Below are 15,168 nucleotides of genomic sequence, written 5' to 3'. Positions count from 1 at the left end.
ACATATGAGCAACAACAAAAATCAAGTGGACATGCAACACAATGTTTACTTCAAAACAAACACTGCAACTATCAGTGGATTACCTTGATCTTCCACTGTAGCGTCTCAATGTGTTAGCAAGACTTTTTAATTTCTAAGAATTCTGTGTTTTAGCAATTAAAACATTTAAATAAATAATGTTTAGCTGTCAAAGTGTTTAACCTTTAATCATTACATGAACATTCAAATGAACATGTTACTTAAAATAATTTATGTTCATAAGAAGTATGTCAAAATATTTGGCCTCTAGGGAGTTAGTATGTATTCACTCAGTATAAGTGGATAAATACTACCTTCTATTAGTCCCGGGGGGCAGGGGCAGCGGTTTCGTTTGTTTTATAGTTCATGGAACTGATGTAAAAAATACTGGAAGTATGCCACTACCAGAGCACTGATACAAACCATAATAGAAGCAAAAAAAGTCCTGTCAATTAAAGACTTCTGACCATCCTTAATTAGCTGTTTAGGATTTAAATCTTTTCTTATCAACTGTAAGTGGCAATACCAGAACTACTACAGCAGCTTTTACAGCACTTTTATACCTAGCCTCCCTCTGCTTTTTTTGATATAGTTGTAGTACATGTTGCTATTCCCACCCCAAAACAACAGGTTTAGTAAACGTGTCATTCCCAAATTAAGGAAAGCAGATGACATCCCATTGGAATCAACAATATAACGTTTTGGACATAATTACTTTAAGAGTGTTTGCCTACTTATACTTATTCTGAGTACTTCCTAGCATCCATCCCAAAATCTCCTTCAAAATATGCATAAGGTTACTTGAGCTTACTCGTTGCAGCAGTCCTCATCTACTCCTCCCTTCAGCCTCTGTTTTTAAATCGTCTCTACTAAATAGCTCTTGCACCTGCATCTGCAGCTATTGATAATTTTCCCAAGCAGCAGCAGTGAAATTGACCTAATTCTCGTCAGTTTTCAATGCAGCTATTCAGAACCCTACTGGTAGCAGTAACATTGACCAAAAAAAGTGGGTGAGGTAATACAGTATCTTTTATTGAACCAACTTCTGTTGGTGAAAGAGACAAGCTTTTGAGCTACACACAGTTCTTCTTCAGATCTGGTCAGTCTGCAGCTTGACAAAAGCAATAAAGCAGTAGGCAACAAGCAGTAAATAAGGCACTGAACCAGTCTGCAGAATTAGGAAGACAGCAATGCATTAGTTTAGCTTGATTTCAGGAAAGTGATCTTTTAACAATATTTTTCTCTAAAAGCCTATTGTATTACATTTAGGTTCGAATACCTTCCACATCACAGCATCTGGGCAGCTTCTAACAATAAATGACAGGACTAACATCTGTCACGAGTGGTTCAATTCTTCTCTCCCCTCTCCGCAGATGGAGAATTGTGTGCAGAATGGTGTTTTGGTAGAAATGTTTTATTTATGTTAATACGTACATGCTTTTTTTTAATATTAGAAGAGAAAAGATCAAATAAGCACACCTTGCACATGGAACTAAAGGTAGTGACGTTTGTGATGGTCATTCCAAGCTCAAATCCTGCATAAATTGCTAACATCTACTCACCGTAAATACATGTATTTTTTGAAGTCCTGTGCACATAATCAGAGTGCACACACACTCATCTTTGAAGCATAAACACAAATATAACAGCTTCTCATCATACACATAGTACTAGGTCCATTGGCAAGCCTCCCTTTTCTAAAGCTACTTCAGGGTTGGTAGTACTAGTTAAGAGAAAAACCAGCAGCTTGAAAATTACAGCTGGGATTTTCCGAGACCTAGGGGTGGCACCCACCACATAATTCAAGACATATAGATGACCTCTGAAATTCCTAGCCTACATTTCTAACTGAAAATTTCTTTACCTACTATATAGTTACAAATAACAGCCAAGATGACTACAACTGAAAGGCAGCAGGAAAATGCTTTTTTGTTCAATTTCTTTATTTTGTGAATTTCAGAGTACTTTGTGTATAATCAGGTTCACTCTTTTGACAATGATCAGCTGGGATTGCTTCCTGATGCAAAGTTCAGAGGAATTTGATGTTGTTCTAACTTGCTAGAAAGATGCTCAGAAACCAACAGAGGGTCCTGTGGCACCTTTAAGACTAACAGAAGTATTGGGAACATAAGCTTTCGTGGGTAAGAACCTCACTTCTTCAGATGCAAGTGACTTGAGGTGAGGTTCTTAACCACGAAAGCTTATGCTCCCAATACTTCTGTTAGTCTTAAAGGTGCCACAGGACCCTCTGTTGCTTTTTACAGATTCAGACTAACACTCATAAACCAGTGTGACAACAGAGACAGATTTCAAGTTTCTTCTTTTTTAAAGACTCAAGATATCGTACCCAGAAGTTGATTTGAAGAACAATTGAGTTTTTTAATCAACTAAAGTAGAGGGAATTCCTTTTGCTTCTGCCAGAGTAGCTCTCACTACAGAGCAATGAGAAAACATCCACTGCAGCGGTCAGGGACACCCTACACTGGCTGTAAGGTCACTACTGTATTTCATTAGCCATTGGTCCTACACAGGAGTAGGGTTTAAGAATCTTTAGATTCCAGCAGCCGCTCGCCCTCCCCCCCCTCTAGTGACTTCAGCGGGGCCCGGCAGGCTCAGGGCGAGGGGGAGTCACTCGCAGGATCAGTGCCACCCCCACCCCCAGCGCAGCCGGATGCACTCGGGGGGGGGGGGGGAAGAGGGGGCTGGCAGGAGGCCCCGCCCCCACGGCAGCAGCACGGTGGGACCCGAAGGCTACAGCAGACCAGCCTGTAGCCGGAGTTTGCTGCCCGGTCGCGCATCCCTCTCCGTGTTCCCATGGGAGCGCCAGCGCTGAGGAAGGCTGTAGGAGGCGACCCCCGGAAGGGGCGAGGCCCCGCTCGCTGTAGCTACCAACTAGGGACCGTACCGAGCCCCGCGGGGCTTCCGAACCCCGCGATGGGGGCAGGGAAGAGGCAGGGCCGGCGCTCAGGGGGGCTCCCACTCCCGGTAGGTCCCCAGGAGAGGAGCAGAGCGGAGCCCGCACCGATACTCACCAGGGGCCGCAGGACGCTGCAGTTACTCGCCTTCCATCAAATCCCACCGGTAGCCTTCCGCGTGACACAGCCTAACGCCCTTTGAGTGATAGCCGAATCCTCCAGTCAGCGACCAGGCTGCCGTTCTCCGCCCTAGAGTGCCCTGCTTTGGGGGCGGGACTTACTTGTCCCTCCTCATTCATGTTCAGTTGCGCCGCAAACCCCAGTGTTTGCAGTTTGAAAGCCGGCGCGGAAGGCCGCGGGAAGCGCTGCCGCTCGCTGATTGGCTGGGGATCTTAGCCAATAGCTGGTAGGGGCAATAGGGTTCTAGTGGACCTCAGCTACTGGCCAGTCCTTTATCCCCTTTTTGTCCCCACTGTGCATCCCAGGCCTACAGCTGGGAGGGACCCTAACAGTAAGGGGATGTGGGACATGCACACACCAGGGGGGTCTACCACGTACAGATATGAAAGCAACATGTGATGCCTCACCACAAAACAGTGCCATAGCAACATGATGGCACCCTGACATGGCAACAAGACATGACATCACTGCAACATGCAATTGCATCACAGCAAGAGCCCATGACCATCTTAGGCTGAAATGTGCTGGCATCATATAGATGCCATGTGATGAGAGTTCTGAAACTGATTTTAAGATTAGCTGTTTGAGTGCATCTTGTGGTTGACTCTTAAATTGATTATTGCTTGATTTCTTAATAAATCTCTGTGGGAGACAGGGGTGTATGAATAATGCTGCATATCACATGCTTGTATTGTAACATTTCCCCATTCACTGATATCACTAGCTGATTGGGACATCCATGTTGTCCCTTTTCTGAATGGTAGCATTGGCTGGAGCCTTACAGGTTGGCTTCCCCATGGAGGGCACATCAGTCAACACATATCGAGTCTGGAAATAAGTGGCACCAATTCAGATACTTTGGTGGCAGGGGTCAAATTCCAGTCCTTCCCCTGCAGAGACCACATCCTGGTCCCTTCTCATCCCATTCTTCCTTCCGCAGGGACCCAGGGTCTCCGTTAGGCATAGAGTCTCCCTTTTCCCTTATCCATACAGTGAATGTGCCAGGGGTTCCAGGAGCTGAGTTCTGAGGGGAGTCCTCTGCATTCAGCTGTATTAGAACACACTCCCCATGTGCCAAGTCACACCACCATTTGGCCCGACTATCCCTCCATCTGGACAGAAGGGCACCTAGCCAAATCTGAGTGGTATTTTGATCCCATGGGCCAGGTCACAATCCCACTCATGGAAATTTCCTCTGTTTTGTGGGGTGGCCGGGTCAAATTTCTATGATGTTGCAGATAAAAAGACACTCTGGGCTGCTCCAGCAGTGGTCATATTGATTAGCACAGGTCCACTGCTTAAGAATGGTCAAGCCATGGCTCCCTGATGCCATATAAAATTTTGAGCAAGTACAAAAATCTTGGGGATGGGGAAGGGACACATTTGCCTCCCCAAATGGTGCAAATTGCTGGGCATAGCTTAAGTGTAGCTGATTTTATTAACACACATACACTAGTCTGAAGTGGTAAAACAACATTCAGGGCAATCCCCTTTTTCAGCACTTTCAACCCAACATCATTGCTTGAGTTTCAGAGAACAACTCTGCCTCAAGAATTGATTATGATCAGAAACCCTTGGCAAAAGCCAAACTCTCCTGCTGCTCAAAGAACTCCACAGCTACTGCCTGTACCATAAATTTGCATAACAAAATTAACACTACAGAGGGTCTTCCCAAGTATGGATCATTTGCTCATCTGCTAAGAAAAAGAATATGTGTAACTGCACCATGCGTTGACACCTTCCATAAACAGTATAATTCCACTGCTTAAATCAGCATTAAATCATATAAACTTCGGAAGTCCTGATACAGACATATTGAGGCAGGTAAGAGCACACAGATATTCGTGTGTGTGTGTGTGTGTGTTATAACATTTTATTTATTGAAATTATCCAAATACAAATTTTAATTTGTTCAAGCAAATTTCTGTTATTTCAGTGGCATCTGCATGCACTTTGATAAAGGGCCTGAAATGCTCTGCATTTCCAGTGGGGTTTCCTGAAGTACATCTGTGTCCTTCCTTGTGGAGCTTAGTATCATAATGGTCCCTTCTGACCTTAAAGTCTATGAATCTATGAACATCTGAATAATACTTAGCACAGATAGAGCTTTACATGCATTAACCAATTCTTACAACTTCAGTTGCAAAGTAATATCCTCATGGGCACAGAAAGGTGAAGTGACTTGCATAGGCATGCTTACCAATTCATGCCACAGACTTTTCTCAGAGGCTCTAACATGGTTTTCAGGGAAACTTTCTAGAATTCTGCCACTGTGCACAGGATAATGTACTTTGTAGGCAGTAGCTAGCACACAGAGAGGGTCAGGGACCTATTAATACACAAATGATAGAGGCCTCTCTGTTTTTTGGAAAAGACGAACTGGAGTTCTAGTGATTTAATCTAGAAAGTACCGGTATGTCTGTTGTCATCAGCATATGGATGTTTTACAGCAGCACCTGAGTTGTATCTGTAGTCTTCAGGCTTCTTCCATTTTCTCCCTTCCACAGCAACAGATTCTGAGATATTACTTGATTATTCCATCAATGTACATTTTAGCCAGCTTCTTTTCCCATTTTTCCTCTCACAATTTTGCTTTAACGACACCCAAGAGAAGCCCAAGCCATAAAGTTTGTGCTCTGAGCCAAATTTTCCTAAAGGGTATGGATGTTCAATTTCAGGGTGGAGGTTTTAAGTCTATTTCTCATCAAGCTATAAATACCATACCCACATGCTAGATATTTTCTGCATGGACATCTGTCCATGAAGGAAAAACAAAAGTCCTAGGACAGTCATTCTCAATATCAAATTCAGACAACTCTTCTCCCGTGGCCCCACAACCCCAAATGTTTTGTTTTTCAAGTCTTGGGAGGCTTTCAATTAATTCTGGCAGAAGTGGAATTCTATACACTCTCACTTTCTACCTCCTTCCTGGGAGGGGAAGAGCTCCACTCTTCTCCCCTTCCCCATCTCCAACTTTGAAGAGGAAGCAGAGAAACTACATGCAGTTCTCTTTCACAGACAAACAGCCAAAGGGTTCTCTCTGCTCCCCCTTAGGCTTAATGCGCTTGTATTGAGTAAGTTGCACGGTGGTGCTCTAGCTAAGAGGAAGAGTGTGCAGAGCACCAATCCAGAACCTGACACCACTTTGCCAGCAACTGTAAAGAACTCTTCAGTGACTCTCTCTGGGGCTCTGATCCACAGATTAGAACCTTTGCTGTGAGCAAACAGAAATAACATAGGTCTTCAGTACTGAAGGCACAAAATAGGAACCATGCAGACAGTTATCAAGGCAATCAACTACAGTGACATTTCAAAGCTTCTCCTTGCTTCAAGGTGTGTATGTGAGCTTAATATTCTAAATGACTTTATTAATTACACGAGACAAAAATTATAGCTTTTTCAGGCCCAGAAACTGATGAAAATACAGGGGAAATCATTTCACACTGCTTAAAAAATGGCTCGTCAAATAATCAGATTTTCCCTTCAATGGAAGGCAATACCCTCAGTTACCAGACCTTTTATCCTATATATGAGCCTTTCTTCTTTCAAGAAAGAAAGATATATCTCTGTAACATCCTATAACATGTTCATATTGAATGGAGGACACAGAATTTCCTTATTTTTAGTGAAGCTCACTTACCACAGGATAATGGAATTGAATTTAGCAAGGGGTAGGTGCAGTTGATTGTGCCAAAAGGCATCACTTACTTTAAAACCAAGCAAGGATGCCCTTACTAGAGCTGGGCTAATTATTTTCCACAAATAATTTATTTCCCTAAAAATGCAGTTTTGGTTGACCCAGAGCTATTTGTGAATTTGTGTAGTTTTTTTCTAACCAAAAACAAATCTTTGTTTTGATTTTTCAGAATTTCCAGCAAACTGAAAAATCCATTATTCGGCCAGATCTAACCCTTAGATAACTCCCCACAAGGGCCTTCAGTTCCACTTCCACCTCCTCTCTCCTATTACTCATTGAAACACTGCTCCTTAACTACCAATAAACTACTGACTCTCTCAGATACGCTGATTACAGGTTCGTTCAGATTTACAGCATTTATTGTGACAAAACAGAATATATTTTCTTAAAAAGTCATTTCCAATGTTTATGATCAAATGGAATCTAAGCAAGCAAGGGGCAGATATCACATCATTTGGAGAAAAAATTTGTACAATAATCTCTAGAACATGCAAAATTCAATTTTTTTTAAATATTTCCCCCCTCAAAATGTATCATTTGTCTCATTCAGTTTCCCTAATTTGTCAATATCAATGGAATCAATGAAAAATATATTTAACCTACTTTTAAAAAGAGACATTTCCAGTAACTTGGCAATAATTGTAAAATTATATGCAAGACACAAAAATATTAGAATCTAGCATGCTTGCTCTTTGATACATTCTATTTCAAAATTACACTTCATTTACATATCTTTATTTCCGTTTAGTAAATGTTGCATAATCTCAAATCTTTGAACAGTCAGACAGTGATTAAACAACTGATTGTTACTAAGAAAACAAGCAACCTTTCTATTGTGTATGCCATTCATTTTAAACATTATTTGCTATTAAAGTGCTGTTATAAGCAAAATGAAATAAAGTTAGTGTCTACTGTAAGCAAGTGACATGTTAGTAATATTCAAATAATTTGTTTTGGCAAGTAGTTCTAAACCTACACATGTTCATGTATCCGCTTGAAACTAATCCAATATAAATAATATTTGTTTCCAATAATTCCATGACTAAAAGGCACATACTAATGTCCCAGCAGTTTGTTCAAGTGAGTTTTTCCATGTATAAGTTTCATTGTGCTTTTAAATAGTTACTGATTCAGTATGACCTTGAAAGTGATATCTGTGCACGTCTTTTTTTCCCCAAATGGATCTCTCACTCTCCAGGGGTTTCATTTTGCTAAGATTAACACTATATAGATCTATATAGCTATGCATATTGATCTCTATAGATCTACATAGATATACATATATTCATACATACACATGAAAAGAAGTCTTCCGTAACAGCAGCTGAAAAGTGCAGTTTATACTTTTTCAGTTGGCTTTGTAGTAATGAAGTTTAAGAATAGTCAATGCAGTTTTCACAAATTAATTGCCTTGGGAATGTTGAGATCCAACAGTGTTATTTGTTGTATTGCATGTGTCCTGTGTTATTCTGTTTTCTCACTGGCTGTTTCAAGCTCACTTCACTTCCAGAAGAGATGATTGGCAGATTATTTTCCATGTGGTAGCGAATAAGATGACCCACACTATCAAACACATGGTCTTTGGTTCTGACCTTTAAAGAAAGCAAAAAAATTGATTTAAGTTTATTTTCAATTAAAAATTACCACTTTGAAGTCAACAGGAATTAAAGCCACTGAATTCAGCAGGATCAATAGGCAGGGTTGTAGTGACACACACTAACAGAACAAATAGTTTAAATATTGTTCTGTTATCTGTTTTGCCTCTGGTTTTCCTATGTGCCAGACAAAAGTAACACCTGTGATATCCTGTCTTGTGCTGGGTACGTATTCTGCTATGGTGATGTCATACCCATTGCACAGGCAAGGGGAACAATGAGGGAGAAAGGGGAAGTTGATGGAATGTGTGCAGAACTGGGCGCAGGGGCATACAGCTGTGAAAGGGGAGCAAAGCCACAATTTTTTCTCCCAAGAGGCATCTCCCCTCTCTCCCTCTAGCAAATGCTCTCTGGTTCACTCCTGCCTGTTAGAAATATCACTCGGGGAAGCTCCTCAACCAGCTGTACAGAAGTCCTAGGAGGTTAGATTTCAGGTGATACAACTGACTCTTTCCATTATTTTTTCTGCATCTGGAAACCCTTTACTGGTCAATTTTATTGTCGGATACTATCAGCATTTGATTATAGCAACATTTAATACTCAAAGGATGTGTTAATTATACATCCATGTGACACAGCTAATTACAATAATGACCACACTCTTAAAAGTCTTGGGATGAAGCCCTAGCCCCACTGAAGTCATTGGCAAAACTCGTGTTTAACATCAACAGAACCCGCATTTCATCCTTGGCACTTTACCTTTGAAATGCTGGAGCAAACCAGTACCTTTTTATGAGATACTTTCCATACATGGATTATCCATACCTTGCCTTCAGGATCCACCAACAGTAAATGCTTTGCTTGCCCTCCTTGCAATCCACTCAATACATATTGACCAGGTGATGTTGCACTCTCTCGCACCAAAAAATCCCCGTCGTTGACCAAGAGGGTCTCTGCTGCTTTCCTGTTTAATTTGCCATGGTAACAATCTTCATTCCTTAACTGTTGCTTTATTTGTGGCAGAACACATACACTATCCATGTTGGTTGTGGCACGCTGCTGAACAGCTTCCGGCAATTCTAAAATTAAATGAAAGGAAAGATGCTGGACCCTTCACCCAAAACTTCAGCATAAACACAAGAGATATTAAACATTTTTATACCACTGAAACACTGGGAGAGTCAAATGATTCAGATTTGAAGCTGTAATCAAACCAGTCTTCCAGATAGTAATAATAATTAACAGTTTCAAAGCCTTATGCGCACAGTAATATTCACAGCACCCCACCAACTTAGGTAAAACTTATCACCCCCATTTTACACATGTAGAAACTTTGGAAAGTGTGAGATCCATTAAATAGTTAGTTCTCATGTTGCTAGGTAACAGGAACAGGGATTAGCCATTAAAAAGTTTGTTCTGATATTGTAGTGTTTGGGTTTTGTGTTGCAATGGTTGAGTGGGGGTGGGTTCCTCTGGGAAAGAATCACAAAGTTTGGAAGCTTAGAGAAGATTCCATCTTGCAATTGTATATCTGAATGTGGCATGTATTAGAAAGCTGTTGTTTATGTAGTTCAATGAACTACATACAATTATGAGTGGCACAAAAATACTTCTGTAGAGATGTGTGAGTTGTAAAACGTTCTGTCTTATACCAAAACCTACAGACAAAATTCTTGGTGTTTGTTTGCATGGTTACTTTTACCTATTGTATTATTAGCACATGAAAAATGACAAAGAACACAATCTGATTATTTGTGATCTGATAGGTATTTTGTTAAAAAAAAAAAAAATCAGATCTTTCCTGCAAAGCAAGTTTGTCTTTTGGCTACATTATTTAAAGATCTAATTTTTCATTCTTCTTTAGCTGGCACTGAAGAGAATGCCATATCTAATTCTGAGGGTCATGTTGAATGACTCCAGCTATGTACAGGAGTATAAGATAATATGACTGATACAGCCTGAAAGGAAGCATTTACAGCAGGGGTTGGCAACATTCAGCACGCGGCTTGCCAGGGTAAGCACCCTGGCGGGCCGGGACAGTTTTATTTACCTGCTGACGCAGCAGGTTCGGCCGATCGCGGCCCCCACTGGCCGCGGTTCACCGTCCCGGGCCAATGGGGGCGGCAAGAAGCGGCACGGGCGAGTGATGTGTTGGCTGCGGTTTCTCGCCGCCCCCATTGGCCCGGGACAGCGAACCGCGGCCAGTGAGGGGCCGCGATCGGCCGAACCTGCCGCGTCAGCAGGTAAATAAAACTGGCCCGGCCCGCCAGGGTGCTTACCCTGGCGAGCCGAATGTTGCCAACCCCTGATTTACAGCATGATGCATCTGCTAAGCAAAACCAAAATGTTACTAAACACAACAACAGTATAGGTGGGTTGAGATACAGCCAGTCAGGCCTCAAATGACTCATAGGCAACATTTCTCTTAGAAAACTGACTGGTATCACTGTTTCAATGCAGTTTTGCTAGCAGGGCGTCCTCTGGCCTCTTTAAACAGATTTCTCCAACACAGAGGGGACCCACAGATCCAAGCTGGGAAAGTCTCTAATGCAGGCCTCCCTAGTCTCCATCCCCTTCTCTCTGTATGGAACCCAAGCCAATCGCATAAGCAGTTCAGGAAGGGAGAAGATAGGAAATAAGGATGAAATTTTTAACAATTAGGGTAACTGACCATTAAAACAACTCACCTATGGACATGATGGATTCTCCATCACTTGAAGTCTTTTAAATCAAATCTAGATGTCTTTCTGAAAGATCTGCTACAGTTCAAACCAAAGTTATGGGCTTGATGTAGCAATTACTGGGTAAAGTTCTCTGAGCTGGTTTATGCAGAACATGAGACTAGATGAGCATAATGGTCCCTTATGATCTTAAAATCTATGAAATTGCAGCAGAGGCAGTTGACCTCCTTTGGGTCAGAATGGGTAAGATTTACATGCAGAAGACCATCCCATATCTTGGGGACATGATATGGCCCTACGTTTTCAAAGCAGCTTCCGGGACTGCTTGTCATTCCCTGTGAAAAATTATAACCCTATGCATTTTATTGCCATTGATCAACTTCAGAAGACAGAAGTTAGATCTACTCATTGCTTGTCAGTATTTCTAATCTTTGGTGCTGCTTATCCTGAATTTAACAGCCAAAAGAGGTGCCTAGCAGTTACAAGATTTTTTCCCCTCCCAAATTATTATGGAGAAAACAGATTCCTTCCCCATGCATTCAGATGACAAGATCCTCATTTCAAGGCTTAGAAAAAGATGTCATTGAAATATGAACCTACTTTCATGACACAGCGGGCTCCCATAGACCTGGGCTGATGCAAGGCCTCTAGCTGTGTAGGCTGTAGTTTGCAGGGTCTGAGTGTTGATGTAACAAGGGTCATCAAAAAGATCCATTTTGCAAGCAGGTTTCGGTAAAGATACATCTTTTTTTGCCTTCAGTGATCTTTCACCATAGTTACCTGTAATTAGTGGCAATATACATTGCATCTTTTTGACCAAGCTAAAAAAACAACAGCTGCATCTGAATGTTGCAGCTTTGACATTTCCACTTAAACCCTTCAGGGACAAAAGAAAAATGTGCCAAATTATCTCATTTGTCTTTATTTCTAAAAAGCAACATCCTAACCATTTTAGAGTTAAAATGGCGTCATCAAAACTTCAAGCCCTTGGCCTAACTCTGCTTCTACTGAAGTCAATGGTAAATCTCCATTGACTTCAGTGAGAGCAATTTAGGCCAAAGCTGAGTAATCTTGAAAACCCCACCCTGAAGCTCTCTGTAGGGTTCGCTGAAAATTATAGGAGTGGGTATTTATTATTATAGGAGTATTTTATGTATTTATGGTCAAAATACATGCAGTTTTTCTTAACTTTTCTTTAGGTTTCTCATCTCAGGGTTCCTAATGCCCAACTATTGAGTATGTGGCTGATTATTTTTACTGGCCCTGGATAATTCTGAATAAATTAACTTTTTCCACACTTATTCTACCCTGATTCAGGTGTAAAAACATCCATTGAGTCTAATGGGATCTCTGATCTCTCCTCATTCTGGGAGCAATTTGTAGGAGAGGAGACTAAAAAGAGCTTGGCTTGTTTCGCCTAGGCACAACAAAGGCTCAGAAGAGATCTGATTGATCAGGGTACACCAGGGAGACAGAAGAGCTATTAAAACTAATGAACAATGTCAGCACATGAACAAATGGGTATAAATTTAGGCTATAAACTAGAAGATTTCTAACCATCAGAGGAGTGACATTCTGGAACAGCCTCCCAGTTTTAAGATGAGTTTGTAAGTTTATCAATAGGATGACTGGACTTGAGGACTCAGGAGGTCCCTTCCAATCCTAATGTACGTCTTTATGGAGAGACACTGCACAGCCTCAGTTCTGTTGCAAAACCCTTTCCCTTTCCTAGGAGCATTTTGGGAAGAGGAGGGATTTCTTCCTTTCCCTGCCCCTGAAAGGTTGGGAGGTCAGAGCTGATTGGTGCTTTGTAGCTCTGCCGGGTGAGCCAGAGGAGCATCGCTCAGCCTATGGTCTTAATTCAGGAGAGGGTTAACCGAGCAGCAGGGTATTAAGGGAATGCTATTCAGCTAGCCAAACAGTGACCATGTTTGTGCTATTTATCACATTTATTATTTGATTGATTCATCCTTCATATGTAGAAATTAGTTGCTTCTCTTGTAAACGTGGCAAATGCAGAAATATTGCAAATAAAGAAATTTAACACCACCGTGTGGGCAGCGTAATACAGTCCCCACCAGCAGGGCCAATGGGATTTTTAAAAGGGCCTCGTTGTATGAGGAAAAGGATGGAGCCAAAGAAATGTGTCCAGAGGCATCAGCAGTGCCACGTGAAGTCCAAAAAAGGAAGAGGAGCCTACGGATATACTGAGATATCAGAGAGCAAGTTTCCCCACCATGAAGGTGACTTGGAGCTTATAACTAGCCACAGAAAGGGAAATAGGGGAAAGCTCAAGTGAAGAAACAGAGTTAAGATTAGATTTGAGACTAGGACCCCCTTTAACACTGGAATCAAGGCCACAAACATGCTCCCTCCAGAATGTCACAGGGACACTGACAGTTCTGACCCTGTAATGCATGTGTATATTCTGTCAGAGTCGGGTCAGAGGTAGTTAAGCAGGGGAGCATCTTTCTTCCTTGCAGGAGATGAAAGAAAATAAAGCAACAAAGGGCTACTGTATTGTGTCAGGACAAGTAAAATTGGTAAATCCGCCAGCAGGAATAAAAATGGATTAACACCCCTTTGAAAAGTTGTAAGGCTTTTTTGTCTTCCCCTCAGCCGGGGAACTATTTACGACCTAATAAGCAGAACACTTTTCTTTATTATATCAAAAATCTCAGCACTTCCAGACAGTCTGGCTCAATTGAAATCTAGATATGCAGGGGAAGGAAGACGTAGCACATACCCACTGATTTGTTTTCTTCTGGACAGTTTTCATATATGTTGATGCATTTTGGGCTGCCAGCCTGGAAGAATCACACAATTTACTTTAAATTGTTAATAAACTTCAGATATCGTTTCAATATATACCATGCATTCCAGTGATCCCTGGACAACAAATTTCTCCACCCCCTCAAACAATAGTCAGTGCTGATGCTTTACTTCCCATTGGCTATTCCCATGACGCATGTCCCAATCCCTGTGAAGAGTCTAAGCTCCACAGCAGTCATTGGAAGGCTTAGAAAATATGGGTACACAGCCAGTCTCTGACGGATGAGAGAGAGAAGCTTGGTTCTATGTTTGCATTTTATGCCATGTTTGTAGCATGTTACAGAAACGGTCTTAATATATTGACTAGCAAAGCATTAATACTCAACACACTGGGAACACTAACCCTTCCTCCTCTAATGAGTAACCCCTTATTTTGATTTTATTCCTAAGGATATTTTCATGAAGACAGAATCTTGGTTGCCAAGCAGCAGCTCTGCTTCTGGGACCAATTCCTCATCTGAAATCATAACCCACTGTTCGTAACATCACAATTAGTTGCTAGGGAGATGACTATGATGTCACAAACGGGAAACCGATGATTTCATTTGAGGAATATGCAGCAGGATTAGATTAACTCCTAGGCAATGAAGATCCTGTTTTCATGTAAACATTTCTTGCAATAAAAACAGGGAGAGAGAATACAGACAACATGGCATGGAAGCAGAATGGTCACACTGTTGTCTGAATGGCATTAAAGAATTTTCAAGATTGAAAGGAAGTACTGAGAAAACGACACCTGGGTCGGGGGTACAAGGAATAGAGTCTCACAGCCGTGAACCAGAGTTCGGTTACATCTCCTGGGGTTGTATTGTCCCTCCTCAATAAGTCTCTGCTGCAAAGCCACAAGCATAACTGAGACATCCTCTCCCAGCCCCACTCCTGGAGGTCTTTGAATGCAGACTCAGAGTTCCGCAAGCAGAGCCAGCTGGTGGTACCCACTTACCTGTGCTTGGAAATGCTGACCAGTACACTCTACAATCAGGGGAATTATCCCAGTAAGCTCTTAAATCTGCTGGTTTCACTTCCTGATTTTCTGAGTCCTGACTGTGCCTAGGTTCAGGGTTTGTCTACCCCCTAAAGTCCCAGAGACCTTTGGATAATTTGAAAGCACGCTGTATCTTGAAACACACTAGAATTACTGAAAACTGCATCTCATACATGCAGAATGCAGTGCGGAGTGACAGCGTGGTCTGACCATGGGACTGGAAGCTGGCAAGTCCTAAGGGTTTGCAGGTGTGTGGTCTTGAACA

The 15,168-nt window shown here is 41.9% G+C and overlaps 1 protein-coding gene across 6 annotated transcripts in view; it reads right to left on the bottom strand.

The window, feature by feature from the left end:
• Window positions 1–7,151: 7,151 nt before the first annotated feature.
• Window positions 7,152–15,168, bottom strand: part of SHC4 (SHC adaptor protein 4) — a 69,540-nt gene continuing 61,523 nt past the window's right edge. For 5 of the 6 annotated variants that reach the window (XM_054040967.1, XM_054040964.1, XM_054040965.1 and 2 more), the window contains 4 exons: window positions 13,833–13,893; window positions 11,687–11,866; window positions 9,231–9,484; window positions 7,152–8,402 (listed from right to left, as the gene is read on the bottom strand). In XM_054040967.1, coding sequence (XP_053896942.1) covers window positions 8,247–8,402; window positions 9,231–9,484; window positions 11,687–11,866; window positions 13,833–13,893 — 651 coding nt within the window. In that variant the 3' untranslated portion in view covers window positions 7,152–8,246. The remainder of the gene's footprint in view (window positions 8,403–9,230; window positions 9,485–11,686; window positions 11,867–13,832; window positions 13,894–15,168) is intronic. The other variant, XM_054040966.1, reaches the window with a different exon arrangement.

Source organism: Malaclemys terrapin, chromosome 10, assembly GCF_027887155.1.
Source record: "Malaclemys terrapin pileata isolate rMalTer1 chromosome 10, rMalTer1.hap1, whole genome shotgun sequence".
Taxonomy (NCBI): domain Eukaryota; kingdom Metazoa; phylum Chordata; order Testudines; family Emydidae; genus Malaclemys; species Malaclemys terrapin.
Note: the sequence above shows the minus strand (reverse complement) of the source record. Positions and strands in the feature narration are given on the sequence as shown.